The sequence below is a fragment of the Meriones unguiculatus genome, chromosome 18 (assembly GCF_030254825.1).
Source record: "Meriones unguiculatus strain TT.TT164.6M chromosome 18, Bangor_MerUng_6.1, whole genome shotgun sequence".
Taxonomy (NCBI): domain Eukaryota; kingdom Metazoa; phylum Chordata; class Mammalia; order Rodentia; family Muridae; genus Meriones; species Meriones unguiculatus.
This window is the reverse complement of record NC_083365.1, coordinates 55,404,075-55,430,538: the sequence shown is the minus strand read 5'-3', so window position 1 is coordinate 55,430,538 and position 26,464 is coordinate 55,404,075. Positions and strand designations below refer to the sequence as shown.

General features: G+C 45.2%; 1 protein-coding gene across 4 annotated transcripts in view; it reads left to right on the top strand.

The window, feature by feature from the left end:
• The window catches only part of Tnfrsf11a (TNF receptor superfamily member 11a), a 66,631-nt gene extending 40,425 nt beyond the window's left edge, over positions 1-26,206 (top strand). For all 4 annotated transcript variants that reach the window (XM_060371459.1, XM_060371458.1, XM_060371460.1 and 1 more), the window contains exons 8-10: positions 1,537-1,589; positions 3,311-4,091; positions 17,658-26,206. In XM_060371459.1, coding sequence (XP_060227442.1) covers positions 1,537-1,589; positions 3,311-4,091; positions 17,658-18,004 — 1,181 coding nt within the window. In that variant the 3' untranslated portion in view covers positions 18,005-26,206. The remainder of the gene's footprint in view (positions 1-1,536; positions 1,590-3,310; positions 4,092-17,657) is intronic.
• Positions 26,207-26,464: the final 258 nt, after the last annotated feature.

Genomic DNA, 26,464 nt, shown 5'->3' with positions numbered 1-26,464 from the left:
CTTCTGACTTCAGTCTTAACAATGAAGAAAACATTAGCTTTTCATAAGGGATGGGGTACAACTTTACCTTGGTATGATACTGCCCGGGATGCATCGTCTTTGTCCTCCTACCATGGTTACCTTGCTTCCTCAGGGGCACAGTAAAATTGTGAAGGAATGGGAATGTCTGTAGCCTAACAGCATTGTGACAGACCCAGGTGTATTATTGGTACTCGGTGGACTACTGCTGAGTATCCAAGTTTGGTTCATCTTGCTGTGATAGACACCATGACGAAAGTAACTTAGGAGGGAAAGGTGTTTGTTTGCTTTCTGTTTGTCTTTCCATCTTATGCTTTACTGTTCCAAAGTCAGGGCAGGAGCTCAGGGCAGGAACCTTGAGGAAGAAACTGAAGCAGAGGCCGTGGAGCAGTGCTGCTTAACTGGCTTCTTCTCTATGGCGCACTCAGCTGCCTTTCTTTTAAAAGTCTTTTAGCATTTATCTTCTGTGTATGGGCATTTGGTCTGCATGTAAGTCTGGGCAGCACAGTGTGCCCGCTACCCGCAGAAGCCAGAAGAAGGTATTGGATGTTCCAGATGGTTGTGAGCCCACGCATAGGTGCTGGGAATTGTGCCCAGATCATCTGGAAGAGCAGCCAGTGCTCTTAACTATGGCCCCATCTCTCCAGCGCCTCAGCTACAGGTTTAATACAGCCCTGGACCTCCTGCCCAGGCATGGCACTGAGGCCCTCCCTCTCAATCCACAACCAAGAAAATGCCCCACAGACAGTCCACGGGCCAATCTGATGGCAGCGATTCCTCCGCTCGAGGGTCCCTCTCCCCAGGTCTCTAGCTGTGTCAGGTTCACAACACTAAGTCGGACGGTGTTTTTCTCTACAGATCAGCTCGTCTGTCTTTGTTAAGAAGTAAGATGCCTTCAAAGACTTTAAATCAGTTGCTTTATTAGTTGATTGGTTTATTCCTACCCCTGTGCTGTGGTCCAAACCCAGGTCTTTGCTTTTGTTAAGCAGGCTATGCCACCAAGTCTAGCTACACCTACGGTGAGGATGGAAAACACACACACACACACACACACACACACACACACACACACACACCAGCTCTGGTGCACTATAATCCAATACTTTCACTCAGGAATGCTAACACCTTGCAGTGGGCCTGTTCATAGAGAGCAGTGTACAGTGAGAGAAAGTCACGTGCACAGAGGCAGAGAATAAGTGATGAGCAGGGGCAGGAAGAAGGACATGGGGGGTGGAGGTCAAAAATCATAGAAGCAAATGTGTAGGATAAGCGTGCTCAGAGACGATACTGCGCTGTGTGAGAAGTTTTGCTAACTAAGTCGACTTCTTGCCACACACACACACAAAATCACAATTAGACACGATGGATAACCTAACCCGTTTTATTATGGTAACCGCTTTGCCACCCACACTTTTCCTGTAATGTCATGTTGTATAAGTTAAATACATAAAATAAAATTTACATTAAAAATAAGTAGAAAATTATAACGTAAGGCTCTCTGCTTTTTCCCCCCCCCAGCTAATTTGTGGAACTGGGTCAATGGTGCTTGCAGTAGCCTAAGCGGAAATAAGGTAAAAGTGTCTAATGCCTCCTTTAAGTACTGCCTCCGGCTCTAGAGTGGAGCGCTCTGCTTACAGGCAGTTAAGCCTCCAGTCCCAGCCACGATCCCTGCTGAGTAAGTCAGCGCCTGATGTCCTCATTATACCCCATTCCCACCCTCCGCTGAGCCCCAGGCTGGAAGCTGAGTGCTCTCTGCTCATGCCTAGGCGAGCATGCCACCCCTGAGCCACACGATAGTCTCTGCTCCAATTCTGTTGTCTCTGTTTCCAGAACTGACCTTGATCACCTAGTACAGACTCCTAGGAGGAACCATTTATGACTTTTCTGTACTCTGTTGTTACTTAATGAATCTTCGACTTTGATATAGTTTCAAATTTTATTGAAGACTGTTAAGACTATTGCAATGAAAGTCCTGATGATGGTGCCCAAATTCACCAGCAGCTTACACCTTATCTAGTGGGTTTACTCTTCTGGGATCCCCATGGGGTGAATGGAGATGGTGTATTCCTTGGTTTCTAAATATCTAGGTGTACATTATGAACAAACAGTCTTTGTCTAAGAGTAAACTTACCGAAGGGAAAAAGCGAAACAAACAAACAAAAAGCATCTGTGCCTGGGGAAATGACTCAGGGCTTAAGAGCGTGCACAGTGCTCCCAGAGGGCCCAAGTTCAGTCCTTAGCGCGTGCGTCAGGCAGCTCACAGCCACAGGGGTGACAACCTGTAACTGCAACTCAAGGGCATCCTATGCCCTCTCCTGGCCTCCTCGGGTAATACCATAAACACACACACACACACACACACATACACACACCCTAAAAGTAAGGATATTTTTTAAAAAAAGAAAGCAATGAATGCTCATGTTCTGCTCACTTTCTCCTTTAAAGTAAGTAAATACACAAATGAACACACACATTCACTCAGCGGCGGCACTGTTATGTAGCTCAGTTGAAACAGTGCCTGTCACCAAGCAGGCACAAAACCTTGAGTTCCACCCCAGCATTGAATAAACTGGGCGTGATGGTGCTTGCCTTTAATCGACACACCTGGGAGGTAGAGGCAGGAGGACCAGAAGTTCTGTCATCCTTTACTTCATAATAAGGCAGCCTCAGTGACGTAAGACCCTGTCTCAAAACTCCAAGGCAAAGCAACCAAAACTTAACAGAGGCTTAACTATTTTCCAACCCACATTTGATGTTAAGATGCTAATTATTCTAGTTTGTCTTTTATATCTGTTCTCAAGTATGAAATATATCAACTGCAGACATTTGACTGGTTTCTATAACTCAGCTCCAATATGACAGGGTCTGTTGTCATCTTTGCCTGCATTACACCCGACTCCTTTCATTCTGACTCATTGGCCAAATTATAGGATGCACAGAACTGATCTATGCCACAGGCAAAGCTATGGCCTGCAATTCAGTGCTTGGTTGCATGTCATTGTTGCTGTTATAGGCATGTCATGTTCAGCTCTTACTTGGGCTAGCTTGTACAGATGCTATTCCCTGTGGTAAAGACCGAGCCATTGCTTGTTGTGCCCCTTTCTAGACTTCTCCTGTATTCTCTAATTTTAAGCAGCATAAATAAAGCCGTAGAGTCTGGGGCACCTGTACTTGCCAGGGTGGAAACAGTTCGTAGCAACACTTTCCAGCAGTGCTTAGGCGAACATGTTGTGCTGATTATATTATAATTTCTGCATATTAAGGTCTTTGCTTTCTGAACTCACATTCCCAGGGGTCCTCAGGAGACCGCTGCACTGGTCCTCACTCAGCAACATCCAGTCAGCAGGAAGTGTGTGAAGATATCTTACTAATGACGCTGGAGGAGAAGACGGTTCCAGAAGACTTGTGCTATCCAGAAGACGGTGCTGCTGGAGTCTGTGGGCCCGGGTGTGCAGCAGTGGGGACCTGTGTGGAAGGTGGAGGTGATGGGATGTTCACGCTGGTCAGCGAGGTTGAGATGCAGGGGGACCTCTCAAGGAAGATTCCCACAGAGGATGAGTACACAGACAGGCCCTCACAGCCTGCTGCTGCTTCACTGTTCCTGATCCAGCCTGGAAACAAGTCCACACCCCCTTTCCAGGAGCCCTTGGAAGTGGGGGAGAATGACAGTTTAAGCCAGTGTTTCACAGGGACCGAGAGCACAGTGGATTCTGAAGGCTGTTACTTCACTGAGCCTCCATGCAGGACTGATTGTACGCCTGTGTCCCCTGAAAAATACTTGAAAAAAGAAATCGAGGGTGACAGTTGCCTACCCTGGGTGGCCAGCTCCAACTTGACGGATGGCTACACGGGCAGTGGGAACATTCCAGGGGAGGACCATGAACCCCCTACGGGGTCCTTGAAATGTGGACCATTGCCCCAGTGTGCCTACAGCATGGGCCTTCCCAGTGAAGCGGCAGCCAGCATGGCAGAGGTGGGAGAGCAGCCTCAGGACAGGGCGGACAGGCTTCCAAGCTCGGAGAGGGGAGCCTCCGGGTCTGGGAGTTCCCCCGGTAACCAGCCACCTGCATCTGGTGAGTAACTTCCCTAGGCCCCTGCTTTTGAGCAGAAAGGCCCGTCTTGGGTAAAGGGTTGAGAAGCATGTTTCACATGAGAAAAACACAGCCCAACTCCTTTCTTTGCCGAGAGTCGTTATACACAAGGTCTCTTGTAGCCCAGGCTGGCTCTAAACTCACTATGCATGGTTAGGATGACTTCGAACTCTTCCTCCTTCTAATTCCATCTTTCCTTTACTGGGCTTATAGGTGTAGAACATCACACCTGGCTTACTGGGGCTTCGTGGATGTTGGTCAAACATTCTACCAACTGAGCATATTTCTAGCCTTTAGCTAAGCATCTTTACAAGGCTGTGCATTGCACTGTGGGCTGTACTGGCTGCTATTGTGACATCCTCCACTGGCAAGACTGCCCCTGCTCTCAGGTATGCCTGAGTCCTCTGCCTTCAGGCTTCTCCTGGTTGGGTTTGTGGTTGGTCCTTCAACCACAAAACCAAACCTCAAAAGGCTAAGTCAACAGTCATTTTTTTTTTCAATGTAGTTTATTCAGGAACCTTGAATCATCGGACCCTGGGGAAAGCCAGCCCACAGCTTAAATAGCCAACCCCAGCGTGCCACGTGGGCAATGCAGATAGGTCCACATACATGGAAGCAAGCCAGATCCTCAGCCTTAGCCAAATGTGGAGTTGTTTGTGACAGAGAGCACTCACCATCGGGAAGGTGGAAGGCGAAAACCAGCTCCATCTTTAAGGCATGGCATTACACAGCTCTCTACAGTTCCCCCTTTTTGTTTTAGACGCATCAGGCAAGAGTAGAGGTCTGATCTCTGATATTAGAAATAAATTGGGACTTTGTACTGATGTTCATTTAGGTGTCATCCACCCAAAGAGCATCAGACCCGTCCGATACCTTTTTCTCAGAGGCGGGACCTGGGGCATCAACCCGCATGCAATCAGACATGCTCTTCTCTGGGTCCAAACCGGCTGACCCTGAGTGCAGTGCTTAGCCTCGCATCCTGAGCATAACATTTTAGCTTTTTATGGTATCCAACCATGCTTGGGGAGACTGTCCTGCTTCAATGGCTGTAAAGGCCTGAATGATCATGGCTGCATTACGCTGTTGTGAGACTCTAATCTTGCATATACACCACAGGCAAACCAAGGAGACCAACACCAGAAGGCCTGCTAACGCTCCCATGCCCGCCCATTCCTTCAGATGATTCATGGCTGCAGCAATCCATGGTGATAATCCTGTGGCTAGTCCTGTGTCCACTCTGGTAGAATTTACTGTGATAATGGCCACTCTCAGCTGCTCCATCGTAGTATCGAATTCTCCAGTCCAATTACCTAAAATATAGCTAGACAATTGTTTAGACAGATTTGCAGCACAGGAAAAATTCTCATGTTGTATGCTAGTGACACAAAGTCCAGCATACTTTCATTGACAGCTAGGTTGAGCGATTTGCCATAGGGTATCAATTTGCTCCTGCATGAGGTCAATCCTCTGATTGAACACCATCAAGCCTCCTTTTAGTTGAGCTTTAATTCCTTTTTGTACATCTAAGGCATGAGCTACATTGGCTAAAAGATTATTCAGGGTCTGAGCAGTCTGCACAGTATGACTCATGGCTAATGCCACAGTGTACAGCCGCCAATGAGATGGCAGTAACAATGGCGGCTGTAGTTCCAAGATCCCTTTTCTGTCTGAAGAGAGTCATAGCGTGAGGGGCATCAACGGGCACAGGCACCCAGCGAGGCATGCGAGTAACCAGGGCATACCTAAATTCACTAGCATTCCTGCATTGGGCAAAAAAGCAAGTATCATCACCACAATTACTTGGCTCTATCTGGCTAATAATGAATAAAAATGGGGGATATAAACAAACAGGTGTGGGCTTATAGGAAATATTATGAGAAGCCTTAACCCCCTCGTTGGAACATCTTGCATCAGTTCTAGAACTAGCAGTGGTGGTGTCCGAGGTCTGAGTAGGTCAACAGTCATTTTAGGAGTGGCTGTATCATGGCATTCCCTAACATTAGGAAGTTGGGGCGGTAAAAGAAACTTGTGCTTCTAAATCTCGGGAAAAACAAACTGTTTAATTATCTTTAATTATTTATTTGAGTAGCAAGTTAATGATGCAGTAAAAGTGTCCTCTGTTATTTTATGAGAAAAGCCTTTTATAATTACCACATTTAATATATTTATAAAACCCAGATGATAACTTACAACTTAGCATCATTATAGAGATTTATTGCTGCAACATTGCTTGAACACAAACAACCCACCAATGATAATATTATGACTTTATCTTTGGCCTGAGGGTAGAACACCATCTGTTAAAAAATTATGTAGTTACAGAGGACTTCAAAGCTGATAGTGAGAGTGTCCTTAAACTTTGGGTATTATTAGCCTGGTCAGAGGTAGGGAGTTCACTGAGAATCTTTTGGAAGCCCTAAACATTCTCCAGAAGAAAACAAAAAACATGCAACAACAAATAATAGATGGATATGTACCAATTCAAAGGCTCCTCAGATTCCCCCAGCTCTCGGAAGGAAGGAAGGAAGGAAGGAAGGAAGGAAGGAAGGAAGGAAGGAAGGAAGGAAGGAGGGAGGGAAGGAAGGAAGGAGGGAAGGAAGGCAGGCCCTTTGGAGCAGCCCTTGCAAAGGTGCCTTTCTTTCCTGGCTCTTCATTGGAACTTCAAGTGGTGCAGTTTATAACACAGTGGTGGCAGATTGAAGCCTGAAGCTCAAAGGCTGTTTTTGGCACAAGGTAATATTGATTCCTGGCTTGACTGGTAGAACAGTGTGCTTTCTTGTCTCCCAGGCACTGTGGTCCGTTGTAAACACACAAACATTCTAGGTGCTGAAAGGACTGATGTTATTTTTCCCTTCAAGACCCTAGAACTGAAAACAAATAAATAAACAAGTGTGCATGAGAGAAAGTGGGGAAGGGCAAGACAGAATCGTGAAGCCAAAGCCATGCTTTGTTCTCTTATCAGAGCAAAAATAGCAGCCTGGTGTATCTGCCGTTAGCTTTACCCCTTAAACGCTGAACAGCTAGGCAGAGAAGAAAGGAATAGATGTGTGTCATCAGCAGACAGTGTTAATTTGCAAGAAATTGGCACTGCGTTTTCCGTGTCTGATGTTTAACCATGCAGAACATCAGCAGAGGGCCAGCCAACTCAGCAGCCGAGAGCAGGCCAAATTAATTCTCGCCTGAGGAGAGGCAGCAGCCAGATTGATTTTTAAGGCCATCCCATTCTCTCCATAATTACTTCTGTATGAACAGTTCTTATGGTAAAAATAATGTATTCTTAGCTTTTCAAACAATGTCATCATAACTCAGACTCTAAAATGTGAGTGAAAGAGGGTGATGCTTGGGGAAAGAGAGGGACCCCATCCCATCCTCCTGCAAGGCAGTGTGCTCTCAGGGCTAAAGGAGGTGGCCTCTCTGTCTGGGATTTTGATTTTATGCCAGGGTATCATTTTGTTTACTTAAACTGAGAGCCAAATCAAGAGGTTTCTGGGAAAAGGAAGTAACTGGGGACCTCTGGAGGGAAGAATATCATGCCACCACCTTTTTCTTTTTTTAACTACACCGTATCTAGTGTGGGCCTTCATGTGTGCATGTGCATACACATGCCCCATGGCTCCTGTGTAGAAGCCAGCTTTTGGCAATCTGTTCTCTCCTTCCACCATGTGAGTCTGGGAAGATCAACCTCTGGCTGCCAGGCTTGGCAATATGTACCTTTACCTGGTGAGCCACAACTGCAGCGTATGCTACTGGCTTTTTATAGAGAGCATGAATAGCTGATCAAACAGCGCCACAAGTAGAGGCAATTTGAAAAAAATACCCTACTTTTTAAAATAGGTTGTCAAGTCTATTCTAGTGCTGTTCTAGCTCTTAACAAAGAGTAAGAATTGCCACGAGGGACCTCTGAAGGGGAAAGCATGCTTTGGGTTGTGTTAAACAACTGAGCGTCAGTTCTTAAGTGATGCTTAATTCTGAGATCATGATGGTTACCTTGGTTACAATACCTCTACCTTAACTACTATTACATTTCTGTGAAGAGACACCAAGACCAACACAACTGATAATTTAATTGGAGGCTTGCTTACAATTTTAGAGTTTCATGATCATGGTGGGTATCATGGTGACAGGCAGACAGCCATGGCCCCGGAGCAGTAGCTGAGAGCTTACATCCTGGTCTACACGCAGGAGGGAGAGAGAGAGAGAGAGAGAGAGAGAGAGAGAGAGAGAGAGAGAGCGAGAGAGAGAGAGAGAGAGAGAGAGAGACAGAGAGAGACACTGGACCTGGCATCGGCTTTTGTTACCTCAAAGCCTACTCCTAATAACATACCTTCTCCAACAAGGCTTCATCTCCTAATTCTTCCCAACAGACCAGCAAATGGGAACCAACATTCAAATAGATGAGCTTATTGGGACCATTATTATTCCAACCACAACCACAACCACAACATTCTACACCCTGGCCCCCATAGACTTGTAGCCATAACATAATAAAAAGTGCATTCAGTCCAGCTTCAAAGTCCCCGTAGTTTATCACAGCCACACCTGTTTAAAAGTCCAAGGTCTCTTCTGAGACCCAAGAAGATTTCTCAACTGTAACCCCCTGTAAAAGCAAAAACGAGTCACATGCTTATGACACAGAGTGTCACAGAATATGCAACACCATTCCAAAAGGGAGGAAAATAGTCAACGTGAGGAGATACTGATCCAAAGCAAGACTGAAACCCAGCAGGGCAAAGTCCAGATCCTGTAGCTGCACATCTGATGGCAAAGAGCTCGATAGTGGTTCTCCCATTCCTCTTAGCTTTGTAGGCTGCAAAACTTCTCTCCTTGGGCTGGCTCAACACCCTGGATGCATCTTTCCTTGGTAGATGCATCTTTCCCATGGGTCCGGCATGTCCAACATCTTGGGTTCTCCAGCATAATCAGGCTTCACAGTTTCACACAGAGACCTCTTTTGGACCCCATGCAGGGACTCCCTTGCCACTTGGAAGGCTCCACAAGCCCTTTATGCCTGCACTCTTAAATCCAGAACTGCGTGGCTGCCTGCTGGAAGCTAGTCCTTCTCTTCGCATTGACTTTCCTTTGTTGCACTCTTTAGGAACTGATAACTCCTTAGGCTTGTTCTTTTCACAGATTTTGGGATTAGCTGAGTTGGGTCTTGCCCTGAGGGCACCTCTTCATTTACTCTGTTTAGCATCAGGCCTTTGTTTTAAACTTCTCATCTCCTTGAGCGCAAGGCTTGCTCTCAACATTACACTTCCTGGTGTTCTTTTTCTCCTCAAACTGTATGTTTTGTATTTCCTTTTTGCCTTGCTTGCTCTTTTTCATTATAGATCTGCATAAGAGTGATCATTAATAACCATATGACATGGTCAATACTAGGCTTTCTTGCAATCCTGTGTGATGACATTAGTCCAAAGTCTTCCTTTTGCCTCCAGCAGATTTTTAGGCCAAGTGCATAGAGCAGCCACATTCTTTACCACAATATTATAAGAGCAGTCTGTACCCCAGCCACTATTGTTATCTGCTGAAACCTCCTGAGGTGGATCTCCACAGTCCACATTGCTCTTCCAAGTTCCTACGAGGATGCCTATTAAACTCCACTGACAGCATCCAATCCCTTTTCTAGTACAACGTCCCAACGTCTTTCCAGTCTTTCAAGAAGCCTAGTCAGGCCTGTCACAGTAACACTCCAGGCCTTGGTTCCAGCTTTGTTCTTAGTCACTGTTCTGTTGCTGTGAAGAGACACCATGACCAAAGGAATTTGTATAAGGAAGCATTTAATCGGGATTTGCTTGTAGTTTCAGAGGGTTAGCCCATGATCATCATGGTGAGAAGTATGGCAGCAAGCTGGCACAAGACAAAAGTTAAGAGGCTTTGTGAGCAGGAGGCAGAAAGAGAGCAAGAGAGGGACTGGGCCTGATGTGGGCTTTTGAAACCCAGTGGCCTTCCTCCTTCAACAAAGCCACACCTCCTACTCCTTCCTAAATAGTTCACTAACTGAGAACCAAGCATTCAAACCTTTGAGCCTATGGGGCATTCTCATCCAGACCACCACACCCTCTTACCAGGAATTAGGAGGTTTTTCCCTGTCCTACTAGAGAGTTGTTATCCTAGAGGAATGAAATAACAGCTGCTGTGTTTAATGTGTCTTCTGCTGGCCAGTCACTATTACAGCCTTTATCAGCAACACAGCAGGCAATACATTAGTTTCAAAATACATGACAGAAACAACTCAAAGGAAAAAAGGTTTATATTGGCTTCAGTCTAGCATGTTGGGGGGAGGTGTGATAGGGCAGAGCAGTTCACATCATGTGACCTGGAAGCAGAAGAAAAGAGATGCCAGAGCTTGTGGGTTTTCTCCTTTCCTTCTTCCTGTTCCACTTGCCCCCATCCCAAGCCTGTGAGTTGATGCTACCCACATTCATGATCTTTCACTCTCAGTCCACTCTGGAGATGCTTCCACCAATGTATCCAGAGATGTAACCCAGTCTCCTAAGTAAATCAAAATGTCGTCAAGGTGACAATGAGGGCTAACCACAGCTGGCAGCCACAGACACTACTAATTTTCATGAGCTTCTCATCCCTCCTCTTTTGAGTGTCTCTGAAGGTGGCTTGGTCTCCATACATTCCATGGACATCTATTTATGTGCTCATTCATTTAAACAGAACACATGAGCAGAAATTAGCATTTCTGTGTTCACCGATGTAGTCTCAGCCACCCATGAGTATGGTCTGCTCTTGTAAGCTAGGGGAGAAGAAGGGGGTTGAAGAACTGTCTCCAACTGTCTTGTGCATGTCTACCTACATCACGTAGAAGAGAGAGAGAAACGAAGGGGAAAATCAAGCTATTTTATCCGAGTGGTACAGATTCTCCCTAACAGAACCCTGGGAGCCAAGGCAGAAAGACACCTGCCTGAGCCTGTCTCATCTCCATCCTCACCCCTGAGCCTACCCATGTGGGAAAGACATTTCCATCCTGAAAGGTTGGCAGAAAGGTTTGTTCAAATTTTCTTCCCTTTAGTCCCCTCCACTAGCAAGGACAGCCCTGTTTGTCACTCACCTTGCTGTCAGAATTCATGTCGGCACCAACTTGTGTTCCCTTTTGATCTAAGTATCATAAAGTGGATGTTAAGTAGTGACTGCCCCCTCCCAAAGCTTCAAATTAAAATTGGCATTTTATAATTTGCTTGTCAGTTTGGCATTCATTAGTAGTAGGAGTAAACACATTATTTCAAAATATATGAAAAAAAATTGTCTAGGGAGATGGCTCAGTGGTTCAAACACTTTAGCACAAGCAGGAGGACTAGAGTTCAGATTCCCAGAACCCGCATAGCTTCACGTGGAGGCCTGCTTGTGATTCCAGTCCCAGGCGGCAGAGGATCCCAAAGCCATCAAGGTTAGCCGTAGAAGCTACAGAAGCTCTGGGTGGCTGCCTCTCTGCCTCACTGCACAAGGTGGAAGGGCAAGATTCTCAGCCACCCTTCTCAGAGGCCAACAGCAAACTTGGGCCTCCACATGTACAAACGCACACACACACACACACACACACAAACACACCCATACTCACACATATGTTCCACACAAAAACATACCTGTATACACAAATACGACACACACCTATGAAAGTAGAACAAAATGTTACAAATGTGTTCACATCACACATTGTCTTAGTGCCATCGTCCTTTCGGAGCGGACAGGCTTCATTTGGGAGGGGCTCACTCCATAAGACTGTCTAAATGAATCTTAGCATGATTCACAATGGAACTCTTTTATACATTACTTCCTTCCCTTGTATCACATGTTTAATTTTTTTTTCCAAATGCCTGAAACAGACCTTGCATTGCCATAAAAAGAAAAGATGCATGAGGAGCATATGGCTGAAATGTAAAATGTTTGAGTGTATTTGTGTATACTTTTTTCTCCATGACAATTTGATAGCCTTATCTGGCATGCTTCTTGCGATTTAATATTCATATCGTACGCATCTTAAATAACATAGTATGCTTTTGAGAAGAAAAGAGTGCATTCCCCTTTCCTAAGAATGTAAATTGTGCCAGGAAGTGCCTTCTCAGAACCAAGCGTGTACTCTCTGCCTGACAAAAACATTTCTATATGTAGAAATGCAGAAAGAGCCTTCTATTTAAAGCGTAGATTTACTAAAGTGTAAACATCTTTCTGATTATAATGAGGCAGGTTATTTGTTCATTATTTCTGTTGTCTTAGATGCTGTTTTTGGCACTGTCGTGTTATCTGAACTTTTAGCTTGCTAAGTCACCTTAAATATTAGTGTCAAGTCGACTAGCCCATTTTAAATGTAATAAATCCCCACGTCATTCTGGCTTTGCAGTCCTAACTTTGAGTAGCCTCTTTCAGTGAGATTGCACTGCCTAAAGCTTACAGTCCCATCAGTGACATACATTCATCACTAGGGGCGAAGGAGACAGCTCAGTTGCTGAGCAAACGTGAGGCCCTGAGTTTGGATCCGAAGCACTCACTTACGAAGCCACACAAGCCAGTGTGTGCCTGTTGGGACATGGAGACCTAGATCCTGGGACCTCATTGTTCAGCCACACAGTGAGCCCCAGGTTCAGTGACAGATAATGTCCTGTAAAATGAGGTGGAGTGTGAAGACACCTGACTTCAGGCCTCTGTCTGTATACGCACATATTATCCGTGCATAGCTACAGTGCACACGCAGAGAGATTTTCATTACCATGCGCTAAGTACTTTGTGTGCAGTACCTTAATTACTCACAGAAATATGATGGAGTAAGTTCTTCACCCAGCATCGCGACACTAATAAGCCATGCAGCAATAATTTATCTGATGGTGAAGCCAAAGCCTTAAAGCCCTGTACCACTGCCTCTATAGTCAGGGCCAGTGGTATGGCGTTATTTGATTACTCTGCCTTGGAAAGGGCTGACGCTCCCTAGAATAAGAAGAAACACAAGCCTGGGGTGATTGCCTACTCTGGGTTAGTGAGGAGCAGTGGCCATGCCAAGAGAAGTTCAGAAGTTTCCCCAGGCAAGAGTAGGATTCGCAGTAAGTGATGGCTATCTGACCCGCAGCGTTCCTCTCCTGACAGCTGTCACTGTTTTCTCTGGCATTGATTCTTCCTTCCACATGCTTCCTGCCATCTTCCATTATAAATACAATCAACTTTGATTGAATGTGAGAAGGAAAACCTGAAGGAGAAAAGCAAGCAGGAAGGCCTTCCTGTGCTTGTATACCTGGAGGTTTCACGAGTCTTCCCAGCCATTGAAAAAGCACAGGTTTAGTTAGGGGCTGGGGAGGTGGTTCAGTTGGTAAGGCACATGATGCACTAGCATGAGGACCCGAGTCCAGCTTCCTAGCATGTATGTAAGAGCTGGTGCGTCAGCACATGTCTGTTATCCCAGCCACAGCCAGCAAGAGAAAACCTGCAGCTCATTGGTCAGCCAGCCTCGTCAAACTGACAGCTCATCTCAAAAATAATTCGGAAAACGGGGGAATCACACGCCCAGCAGCAACCTCTGGCCTCCTTAAACACACACACGCTTGCACAGCCATGCACGGACACCTGCACACAACTACAGTGTAAACATGTTCATATAGCGTATGTACACATGCACACACACATACTGCCCCACCCCCTCCCACAAGTGACTGGCCGTGCTTTCTGGAACCCATGTATGTGCCCAGGGCTGTGAGTGGGAGCTGATCTCATCATACTTTAGGACCCATCAGTTATATTAGGCTTTTCTTGCTCTTGTTGTTTTTGTTTGTTTATTTGGTTGGTTAGTTGTTTTGTTTTGTTTTCCTTTGGGTTTTCAAGACAGGGTTTCTCTGTGTAGCCTTAGCTGTCCTGGACTTGCTTTGTAGACCTCAAACTCACAGAGATCTGGCTGCCTCTGTCTCCCTGAGTGCTGAGATTACAGATGTGTGACACTGTGCCTGGCTCAAGAAATAATAAGTTTGATAGGCAAGAGGATTACTGCTATAAAAACCATTGGAAGATTAGGTACTATTTAGAGAATGAGTTGCTAAAAAGGTCTTGCCATTGAATTTGAAGCAGCTGATAGGGCTGTGCAAGAATGAGGAAACAAAGTCGAGGTGCTTACCCTCTTACCTTCAGAAACAACCTTTCATTCTCATACCGCTTTAAAGAAACTAGACCAAAAATTATATCAAAACACTGAAGACATAACTGACATAGTCTTTGAGAGGGTTCCAGCAAGTGGTGGAGGGAGGAACATAGCCTGGGGCTGTGTTTTAAGAGCCTCGGGGCTGGAGACATAGTTCAGATGGCAGAGTAATTGGCTGGCACACACAAAGCCCCAGGTCGAATGCCCAGTACTGCATAAACAGAAGCAGTGCTGCATGCCTATGAGCACAGCAAGCCTGCAACCCCAGAACACAGGAGACAGAGGCAGGAGGATCAGGAGTTCAAGATCCTTCTTAGAAGTGTAAGGAGTTTGGGGCTAGCCTAGAGAAAGACAGTGAATAAGAAGAAAGGGGGTTATCAATGGACAATGTCTACAGTTCACTGTCTTATTAAGTATCTAGTTCATTGACAGAGAAAACTAGATTTTTCTAACACTTCAGCAATGTTGAAATATGCTCATCTAAGATGTTAGCCCGTAAAACAGCGGCACTGAATCAGAGCATGTGTGGGGACAAAGCTAGAGCTGCAGTCTCACCGCGTAACCCTGGGAACCAGTGACCACTGCAGAGCCTGCTGAAGAACAGAAGTGCAATAGGAGCCCCAAGGTGATGGGGATAGCAACGCCTCTGAGCATGTGGTCCTGGGCAGGTGTGCTGGTGACACGTCCGTGTGGGCCACTCTCCTGCCCCTTGCATACTGGCAAATCCAAGATGCTTCTTAAGTTTATTCTGTACCAGTTGACACTTCCCCCTAAGATTAGCCTGGTGGACTTGATCAAGGACTGTTTTAAGTCATTTCTTTATATTTTGTGTGTGTGTGTGTGTGTGTGTGTGTGTGTGTGTGTGTGTGTTTGTGTGGTGGGGTCACACATGCCACAGTGCAAGTGTGGAAGTCAGAGGACAATTTTCTGGTACTCTGCTTCTGTTGTGGGATTTGAGAATTGAACTTAGGCTTTTTTGAAGAGTGCTTTTACCCGTACAGTCATTGTGCTGGCCTGTAAACCATACCTTTGATTTAAAAAAAAAAAAACCAAAAAATAAAATTAATAATCTCATTCTCTTTCTAGGTAACTTTACTTACTGTCAGCAATTTAAAAGGTCTTTGCTCAGTCCTTCTGCCTGACCCAAGTCTTCCAGGAATAACAGACATTAATCTATGAATCAAAGGATTGTGTATTGTCTAACTATGTCCTGCGAGCTAAAGACAGTGAGTTCCACACTGGAAATGCAAATGGAAAACAAGAATGTGTGTTAGGATTTTTAGTGCAGGGCTATCAGGGTAAATCAGGGTAAGGCGAAATGCTTAGAGTGAAAGTTCAAGATGCAAGACTTTACACAAAACCTTTATGTGTAAGATGACACAGAAAAACTCGGGGTTTTTCTGGGCCAGCTTTAACTGAGACTCTTGAGAAGCGAGAAATAAAGAACAGTAGGTTCATCGTGATGATCTGTTGGACGATAAAAATGTAAATGGTGAATAAATCCCATGCACCATGACACCAGCAGATAAATCTAAGTACGATGAGGAGAAAGAAGAGATGGAATTAAATCTAGAATGATAAATCAACCCTGCACTAGCTAGAGATGCCCTCCACGTTTTAACATATTGAAGAACAAAGGCAGTAGATGACGTCACAATAAAATAGTGCAGTGACTGTACTGAGGAAAACTGTACTCCGGAGCAACTCACAATCACTGATTTCATTAAGTAGGGACAGCACGTGTTTAGTTAGGATATAGCTCTGTTACTTCAGTTTCTTGGTTTGATTTTCCCCTAATCATTTGATCCAGATGAGACTAACAACGGGTGGGAGAGAAAGTCATGCACAGTCTGTTGAGTGCACGCTACGGGTTAGAGGCCCCTGGGCGCACTTCCTAGGGGGTAGAAACGGGAGCTAGGCTCCCTGGTGCTATTGTGGAGGGGGGTGGGGTAGATCCTGATGTTACCTGCATACTCCACGCAGTGGCCCGTAGGGGAGCGGCAGGAATCACAGACCTTTGTTGCTCACGTTTAAAGTCTTTATCTTCCCACTGGGCCCCCACACTGGCCCAAGACTCCCTCACAGGAATTTCCTGAATGCCTACAGCACAATAGTCATGGTCTTAAAAAGCCCTTCCAAATCTGAGGAAACTTCCTTCAGGGGGTATAGCACAAGCTTCATCTTATTTGTATAATTTACTGTTAGGCTGGGTTGGGACAGAGGATAGGTAAGTGACCGGTGAGCACTGGAAGGACCACTTTGATGTCCCTGGCCCCCGAAACAGACCAAACAGTTCCGTTTGTGATGCTGTGTTGGGGGTTTGAGCAGTTATTTTTCAACTGAGAAATTTGTGGAGCATGGGTCTTTTAAATGAAAGAAAAAAGAAAGAAAGAAAGGAAGGAAGGAAGGAAGGAAGGAAGGAAAAAAGAAAGAAAGAAAGAAAGAAAGAAAGAAAGAAAAAGAAAGAAAGAAAGAAAGAAAGAAAGAAAGAAAGAAAGAAAGAAAGAAAGAAAGAAAGAAAGAAAGAAAGAAAAGAAAGAAAGAAAAGAAAGAAAGGGGGCGACTTCCCTCGCGTCAGTTAAACTTCCTGCTTGCCAGTGTTATTAACCAAAGACTGATTGCTTCTGTTTATCCACCAAGGGATGATAGAGCTAGTCTTTGTTTTGTTTTTTTGAAGGGGAGTGAAATTGAAATTTATTAACCCGAGTGGGTTTTTTTTAAGATTTATTTATTATGTATACAGTGTTCTGCTTTACAAGCCAGAAGAGGGCACCAGTTCTCATTATAGATGGTTGTCAGCCACCATGTGGTTGCTGGGAATTGAACTCAGGACCTCTGGAAGAGCAGCCCGTGCTCTTAACCTCTGAGCCATCTCTCCAGCCCCCTCTGAGTGTTCTTAACTCCATAATCACCCCGCAGGGCTGAGAAATCAGGGACCTTTTGGAAGGTAGGAAGGCTGTGTCTCCGCTGCCCCAGCTCAGCCCAATGAGCTGAGGTCTGCTCAGCCATCACAGCTGGACCCCATCCTACTAGCGTCCTCCCCTCCCCATTCTGTCCTTCTATCTTCCTCTCTCCCCTTCCATCTTCTCCTTCTCCTCTCTTTTCCCCTACTCTATCTATTCCCGCCCCCTAAAGCTTTCTTCCTCCTCTTCCCTCCTGCTTCTCTCCGGCTTAATAATGTTGTCTAGAGTCCAGAGTGCAGGTGGGTTCTCCTTTCAGTGCCAGCAGTTGTGTGCGATTTCCGCGAGGTACGAAAAGAGCAAACACATGACTGTGGACGAGGCTTGCCTCCTTTTCCATCTCTTCCTTTGCCCTCTCTCCTCTGAGGCTAAGAGACGACTTAACCTTTCCAAGGGGAACAACTTGTGACTGACCGCCAGCCCCGAGGTCCCTCACGCAGTTTCTCTATGCTCTGTCCCCTGCAGGGAACGTGACGGGGAACAGTAACTCCACGTTCATCTCCAGCGGGCAGGTGATGAACTTCAAGGGCGACATCATCGTGGTGTACGTCAGCCAGACCTCGCAGGAGGGCCCGGGGCCCGCCGAGGCGGAGCCGGAGCCGGTGGGCCGCCCGGTGCAGGAGGAGACGCTGGCGCGCAGGGACTCCTTCGCGGGCACGGCGCCGCGCTTCCCGGACCCGGGCGCCCCCGCGGCGGCTCAGCAGGAGCAGGGCTCCCCGGGACCGGAGGACGGGACGTCTCGGCCGGTGCAGGAGCAGGGCGGGGCTCAGGCCTTCCCGCGTACCCAGGGGTCTGGACATGGTGCAGAATGACCCGGCCTTCTCTGACTGCCCTGGGCGCGCTGCACCAGTGGCGTTCCAAGAACAGGTGTTGTGGCTAGCCACTGCGCACCTCCGCGCAGGCGCAGTGCTGGCGTGGTGGTGGAGTCCACGCTGCACTTCCTCCTGTGCCCCTCTTCTCTGCCGCCTACCTCCCGGTAACATCCAGTTTGGCCTTTTTGTTCCCAACGTTGGTGTCCTGCATTATTGAGGTCTGTACCACCCAACCCCCGTATTTATATTTCACTTTTTTTTTTTTTGGTAGGGTTTCCTGATACTTTCTCATTCTTTCTTTCCAGACTATTTAAGGGTTTTCCTGACAATTCTGAAGGTGCGGTCTCCTTTACTTTGTACTCCCACCTACCGTGATCTGGTGATGGCTTTTGTTAGTGTCCTCTAAGTCCTTTCAGGAAAAGGCCAGAAGTGTGATGCTGGGGAGTGAAGTGTAAGAAATGAGTAGTGGGACTTTTATTTTCTGAAAATATTCTGCGTCAGTTTTTTTCTCAAAAAAGTGGGAAGGAGCGTGCTGTGGCCGCACCAAGGTTTTCAGTGTGTGTAGATCCTTGACAACTATGCTCAGGGCAGGGTCTTGTCCCTCCCTGTTTTTTTGGGTTTTGTTGTTGTGGTTGTTTGTTTGTTTGTTTATTTGGTAGCTAATGTTATTTTTATTATCATTTATTACAATTTATTCAATTTGTATCCCAGCTGTGGCCCCCCCCTCCCTCATCTCCTCCCAATCCCACCCTCCCTGCCTCTTCTCCTCCTGTGCTCTTCCTCTAGTCTACTGATAGAGGAGGACCTCCTCCCCTTCTATTTGACCCTAGTCTATCAGGTCTCATCAGGACTGGTTGCATTGTCTTCCTCTGTGGCCTGGCATGACTGCACCCCCCAGGGGAAGGTGATCAGAGAGCCAGCCACTGAGTTCAATCCAGAGACAGCCCTTGTTCCCCTTACTAGAGACCCCACTTGGAGACTGAATCTATGGGCTACATGTGAGCCATGGTTTTAGGCTCAGTAATCCAATTAAAAAATGGGGTACAGAGCTAAACAGAGAATTCTCAATAGAGGAATACTGAATGGCAGAGAAACACTTAAAGAAATGTTCAGCGTCCTTAGTTATCAGAGAGATACAAATCAAAACAACCCTGAGATTTCACCTTACACCCATCAGAATGGCTAAGATCAAAAACTCAAGTGACAACACATGCTGGAGAGGATGTGGAGAAAGGGGAACCCTCCTCCATTGCTGGTGGGAGTGTAAATTTGTACAGCCCCTTTGGAAATCAATTTGGTTTTGGTTTTGTTTTTTCCACAGTGGCAGGTACCTGGCCACTAAATCCTAGCTTTTGTTGTTTGGCATTCTTAGTTTTAAATGATTAGCTGTCTAGAAAAGATGGAGAAAGTGAATAGGACATAAAGCCAAAGAAAAAAGAAGGTGCCAGGGAAATTCGAGAAAGAATGAATAAAGTTGACACGTTAATTTGCATTTTCTCTTTCTACATAAGAATGTTGGAAATGTGTCTAGGCAGTAGGCCCTCTTCTCTTCCAAAGTATTTGTGCATGAGTAATTTAGTTTTATGGAAATAAAAGCATTCCTCTGGGTGTGTGTGTGTGTGTGTGTGTCTGTGTGTGTGTGTGTCTGTGTGTGTTCTGTGTAGTACTCCCACATTTAAATTACAAACCAGGAGCTCTAAAGAGATGGCTCAGAGTTAAGAAGACTAAGAGTTTGAGTTCAATACATGACATCCCACTGGGAAGCTCACAATTACTTTTAACTCCAGCTCCAGAGGAGCCCGTGTCCTCTTTTGGCCTCTATGAGCAACTATACACACACACACACACACACACACACACACATACATACACACACACACAATTACAAATCAAATGTCCCTGAGGTGAATATAAGAAAATTAACTATCTTATAGGTGACTTTCTTTTGGCATGGCTCCCTTTGCAATAAAGCAGTTTAAAATGGAAAGAGGCTGGGTGGGTTTGTCATGGGCACTGGTTCTCAGACACTGGAGAAAAAGCTAAGTGAATTGCAAGTAGTTTTGTAGTCTGAAAGGTTCTACACGTGTTTCTAATGGCCCTTGTGCCGCCACAAACACTCAGCTGAACAGAGGCCCATCTGGCACAGGTTTCTTCCTCCTGATTGCATCTCTCCCTCGGTCACGGGGGTTGACTGTGATTTTTAATGCAAACATAGGGAACAGCTCTGCAATTTATGGGGCTCTTTCATTAACATGAAGAACTGCAGGAAACAACTACGGTGCCAGAATGATGGAATGGCAGAAATTCTGCTAATATCCATCCAAAGAGCGATGTTACTAAATTCAACAAAGCCATTAGAACTTTGGCATGGAATGTATTAAATAAACCCCACAAAGTCGGGTGCGGAGCTAAAAATCCACATCTACCATGACTGTCAACATCTCTATGTGTATTTCACCCTTATATGCTTCTATTTTTTTCCCCATACAAAGCCAGTAATGATAATTTGACATGATTTTCCTACCCAGAGATGTCAAAAGGTGCTTCAGTGAATATTAAAGTACTTTCAACTCCAAAAATTAAAAGTGCCAAGGGCATTAAGAATCTGCTTTTGGGAGGTGTGGGGGTATCCTTGCTAATGATATATTGGGTCAAGGCCAATCAGATGGCAGGAAATGAGCAACAAAGATAGACCTTTGCCTGTATGTAGTCAAGGTATATGTGACAAATATAAACGACGTAATAAAGAGAACAATAAAAAATTATTCCAATGACATGGTAAAGAGATAATTAAACCTTTATTTGCCCATAAAAAATTTTTATGTCTTGTTAAAACAAAACTCATTACAAAAATTGTGATCCAGCCAGGAATGATGACATGTTCCTTTAATTACAACACTGGGGGGGGGGTAGAAGCAGTGAGATCTCTGAGTTCAAGGCCATCCTGCTTTGCACCTCGGATTATTACAGGACAGCCAGTACTACATACACCTTGCCTCAAAACAAAACAAAATTGTGATCCAAATTATTTCCAGTCTGTATAGTGTGCTGTGGTGTCAAACGTTGGTTTTGCTGTGTCTTACTGGCAGTGTATCTTCTATTGCTGCCATATGATAAGGTAATTATTTAAAATACTATTTGGCAGGGGCTGGAGAGGAGGCTTAGCAGTTAAGAACACACACTGCTTACAGAGGATGAGGGCTCAGTTCCCAGCACCTCTGTTGCTTTACAGCCATCTGTAACTCTAGCTCCTGGGAGAGCCAACGACCATGGCTTCTGAGGGGGCCTGCACCCACATACGCACAGACACATACATAATTGAAAATAAAATAATAAGCCTTCAAAAAGCAAAATTTTTAAAGTCTTGCTACTGAGCAAGAGAGTTAAAAGAGAACTGAAGAGTAGTGTTTACTTCCTGCATGTCGCCCAGATAGTGAAAGAACAAATTTCTTTCCATCTGTGAGTGCAGAATGGTTCGAATGTGATGTGTGGAACCTTCAGGTGGCAGGGAAAGGAATCTTGCTGAGTAACAAAACCCTCTGAATTCATTGGCCTAAAATAACTACCCATCTAGCTCATGATTTGATTGTTGGCTCAACTAAGGTGAGTCTCAGGCCTGTGTTGAGATGAGCTGGCTCGCTCATTGGTAGTGAGGAGGATCTTCAGCTCTCTGGACATCTCTGACCTGAGCTATTCTACCCATGCCTGCCATGCCCCATCCTTTCAGCATCCAAGCATCACCTTATGATTCAGAGTCTTTGGGAGAGCAATACTCACCCCCAACAGTTCTTGGCTCCAGTTCTGACTTGCAGATGAATTCTGCCACATCTGCTGACCACAAGAAGTCACAAGGCCAGGCCCAGCTTAGCAAGAAGTGAAACCCGCCCTACTCCTGCTATGGAAAAGTTTCTGAGTGACATGGGGGTGTATACCAGAAGGAAGGAAGGGAAGAATAGGAAAGAAAAAGAGCCCCCTTTGCTCTCTACCATGGGACATCGATTAGAATAAAATGAGGAAGAGAAAAGTGTCTGGGGCCATTTGAGAAACAGCATGTTTCTAATCCCTGATAAGCCAGGAGTTCCCGGTGACAGGATCCCTTTGATGTCCAGTAGTGTGAATTGATTCCTACAATGGTATGTGTAAGTGTGTGGGTGCATACAACATGAGTGTGGTACCCAGAGACCATTCCTTAGGATGCTGTCCACCTTGCTTCTTGAGACCGGGTCTCTCACTGACCTTGCCTGGCTGGTTCAGTTAGGCTCGCCAATGAGCCAGCAAGCCCAAGAGATCCACTACAGCACTGAGATTATAAACCCTTGCTAGCTTATCTGGCCTTTTCACATGTGTCCTATAGATAGAAGTCAGATCCTCAGGCTTGAATGGCAGGGGCTTTACACACTGAGCTGTCTCCCCAGTTCTAGACCAGCTCTTTGTGACATGCTAGGCTAAAGGGATGGACATGAGCAGAGCTGTCTAGTGCAAAACTGTGATGCTGAAATGTTTGCTCTTTGGTGGTCTGATAGCATGTGACTTCCTACCCCGTTGTCCATTGACTGTGAGGAGCTGTGGAGAGCACTGAACATGATCTAGCTGTATAACTTATTTGCACCTGAGGATAAAGCACTGCTTTTCTATAGGATGCTTTTAACATTTGGGCCCTGAGTGCCTAGAGGGAGCAAGGACCTAGGGAGGAAGGAATGCTTGCTGTAGGTGCCAAAGGAGGCTCCTGGGAGGGGACCCCAATTGACTTCCTGGGCTCTAGGGCAGTGTTGATGAATAGGCTACCTCTCAATGCCAGAGACCTACCAGAAAAGAGGTGGGACTTGATACTGGATGACGGGAGTGGCCAGGAGAAGGCCCAGCAGCAAGAGTCTAGCTGCCCTCAATGGGGCTGATCCCAGAAATCACTGGAATCCTTGAAAACAGACATATGGCAGCCACACCAAAAATTGAAGAAGAAAGATACCAGAAGATGGAAAGATCTCCCATGCTTATGAATCAGTAGGATTAACATAGTAAAAAATGGCCATCTTACCAAAAGCAATCTACAGATTCAATGCCATTCCCATCAAAATACCAACACAACTTTTTGTAGACCTTGAAAGAAAAATTCTCAACTTCATATGGAAAAACAACAACAAAAACCAAAAACCAGAATAGCTAAAACCATCCTGTACAATAAAAGAACTTCTGGAAGTATCTCCATCCCTGATCTTAAGCTATAGAGCAACAGTAATAAAAATGACATGGTACTTGCATAGAAACAGATTGATGGATCAATGGAATTGGACAGAAGACCCAGAAATAAACCCAAACACTTATGGACACCTGATTTTTGACAAAGATGCCAAAACCATACAATGGAAAAAAGACACTATCTTCAACAAATGGTGCTGGTCTAACTGGATATCTACATGTAGAAAAATGCAAATAGATCCATACTTATCACCCTGAAAAAAAGTAAAGTCCAGTGGCTCAAAGACCACAACATAAAACTAGACACACTAAATCTGTTAGAAGAAAAAGTGGGGAAGAGCCTTGAACACATTGGCACAGAGACAACTTCCTGAACAGAACACTAACAGCACAGGCTTTAAGATCAACGATCCCTATCAAAATTTTAACACAATTCTTTACAGACATTGAAGGAACAATATTCAACTTCATATGGAAAAACAAAACCCAGGATAGCTAAAACAAACTTTTACAATAAAAGAACTTCCAAAGGTATCACCACCCCTGATTTCAAGCTATTTTACAGAGCAATAGTGATAAAAACTGCATGGTATTGTCATAAAAGAAGACAGGTTGATCAATGGAATCAAATCAAATACCCAGATGTAAATCCACACACGTATGGACACTTGATCTTTGATAAAGAAGCCAGAATTATACATCAAGTAAAAGACAGCATCTTCAACAAATGGTGCAGGAACAACTGGATGTCTACATGTAGAAGAATGCAAATAGATCCATATTTATCACCTTGCACCAAACTCAAGTCCAAGTGGATCAAAGGCCTTAACACTGAAGCTGACACACTGAACCTGATAGAAAGTGCATTAGTCTTGAATGCATCGGTACAGGAGACAGCTTTCTGAACAGAACACTGACAGTGCAGGGACTAAGATCAACAATTCATAAATGGGATCTAATGTAACTGAAAATGCTTCTGTAAGGCAAAGGACACCATCAATAGGACAAAATAGCAGCCTACAGAATGGGAAAAGATTTTCACCAACTCACGTCTGACAGAGGGCTAATAACCCAAAATATATAAAGAACTCAAGAAACTAGACATTAACAAACCAAATAATTCAATTTAAAAATGGGGTACAGCTCTAAACAGATAATTCTCGACAGAGAAATCTCTAATGGCCAAAAAGCACTTAAATGTTCAACATCTTTAGCCATCAGTGAAATGCAAATCAAAACGACTCTGAGATTACATTTTAACACCTGTCAAAATGGCTAAGATCAAAACCACAAGTGAAATTTCATGCTGGCAAAGATGTGGAAGAAGGGAACACTCACTCCTTCACTGCTGATGGGAGTGCAAACTTGTACAGCCACTTTGGAAAACAATATGATAGTTTCTCAGGAAATTTGGAACCAAACTATACCGCTCCTGGGCATATACACAAAAGGTGCTTCATCCTATCACAAGGACGCTTGTTCAACTATGTTCATGGAAGCTTTATTTGTAACAGCCAGAAACTGGAAACAACCTAGATGTCCCTCAACTGAAGAATGGTTAAAGAAAATGTAGTACATTTACACAGTGGGGCATTACTCAGCTATGCTGTTAAAAAAAAAAAAAGTAACACCATAAACTTTGCAGGCAAATGAATGCAACTAGAAAAAAAAATAATTCTGGGTGAGGTAACCCAGACCCAGAACCATAAACATGGTATGTATTCACTTACAAGTGTTTATTAGCTGTTAAGCAAAGGATAAATGTGTTAAGTCCGCAGACACAGAGAGGTTGTTTAATAAGAGGGTTCAAGGGGTGTGATGAACCTATGACTCTCCTGTGAAGGGGAAATAGACTAGATACTGTGGGTGGACTGGGGTGGATGGTCAAGGAACAGGAGGGATCAGCTGGGAGGGAAAGGGAGGAACAGAATACCAGGAGAGACACCTGGAATTGGGGTGCATTTCAGGGGCGAGGTAGAAACTTAGTGCAATGGAAACTTCCAGGAATCCGCAAGAATGACCCTATCTAAGACTCCTAGTAAGGGCGGGGTACTGAGCCTGAACCAGCCATCTCCTATAACCAGGCAAGTCTTCCAGTTGAGGGATTGGGACTCCAACCTCGCCTTAGAACCTTCCACCTACAATTTGTCCTGCCTACAAGATGTACTGTGGTAATGGTGGCGCAGAGGTTGGGGTGGGGGGAGCCAATCAATGACTGGACCAGCTTGAGACCCATGCCATGAAAGGGAGCCCACCTTTGACACTGCCTTGATGGCCAGAAATCAGCCGCTGGCCAGACACATAGGACAGAACCTAACATGACCTGCAAAAAAAAAAAAAAAAAAAAGTCAGTAAAATTATTCCTGATAATAATCTGTTGTACTCATAGACAGGAGCCTGGCATAATTATATCAGAGAGGCTAGCAACTGATCTAGCAACTGATGGGAACAGATACAGAGACCCACAACTGAACATTAGGTGGAGTGGGGAATCCTGCAGAAGAGACTGGAAGGATTTAGGAGCCAGAGGGGTCATGGACACTATAAAAAGACCCATGGAATCAACTAACCAGGACACATAGGGGCTCACAGAGACTGAACTGACAGTCAGAGAGCCTGCCTGGACCAGACCTAGACCCTTTGCATGTATGTTGTGGTTGTGTAGCTTGGTCTTCTTTTGCAACTCTTAACAGAGAGAGAGGGGATCGTCTCTAACTCTTTTGCCTGCTTTTGGGACCCCCTTCCTCTCACTGGGTTGCCTCATTCAACAGGGGGGTTCTTCGTCTTATTGCAACTTTATATATGCCATGTTTGGTTGATATCCCTGGGATGTTTATAAGCTAGTGAAGTAGACCAGAGATGGACAGGTGACAGGAGAAGAAGGATCAGGACATTCTACACAGGGCACAGCCACCCCTACAGGAGAATGTGTTCTCCAAATACAAAATACCCCTCGCCCACCAAACTCCATTGCTCCCCATTGCCTTTGGAACACAGACCAAACGATGTGGCATGCGTATGACCCTTCACCCTCGGTTGCATCTCACCCCACTGCCCCCACCTTCCACTGAATTGGTCTCTCCTGCCTTCAGGAGAAACGTTGTTTTCTCTGATGGCAGCCTTGTTTACCAGTTAAATCCAAAGGGCATACCTGAGTTCAAACAGTTCTCAGGGCATCCTTTCCTAACCACCTTCCCTCCCGCAGACCAGGTCAGGCCCCATTGGAAAGCTCAGTGATTCAGGAAGTTCCCCTCTCACAAAAAG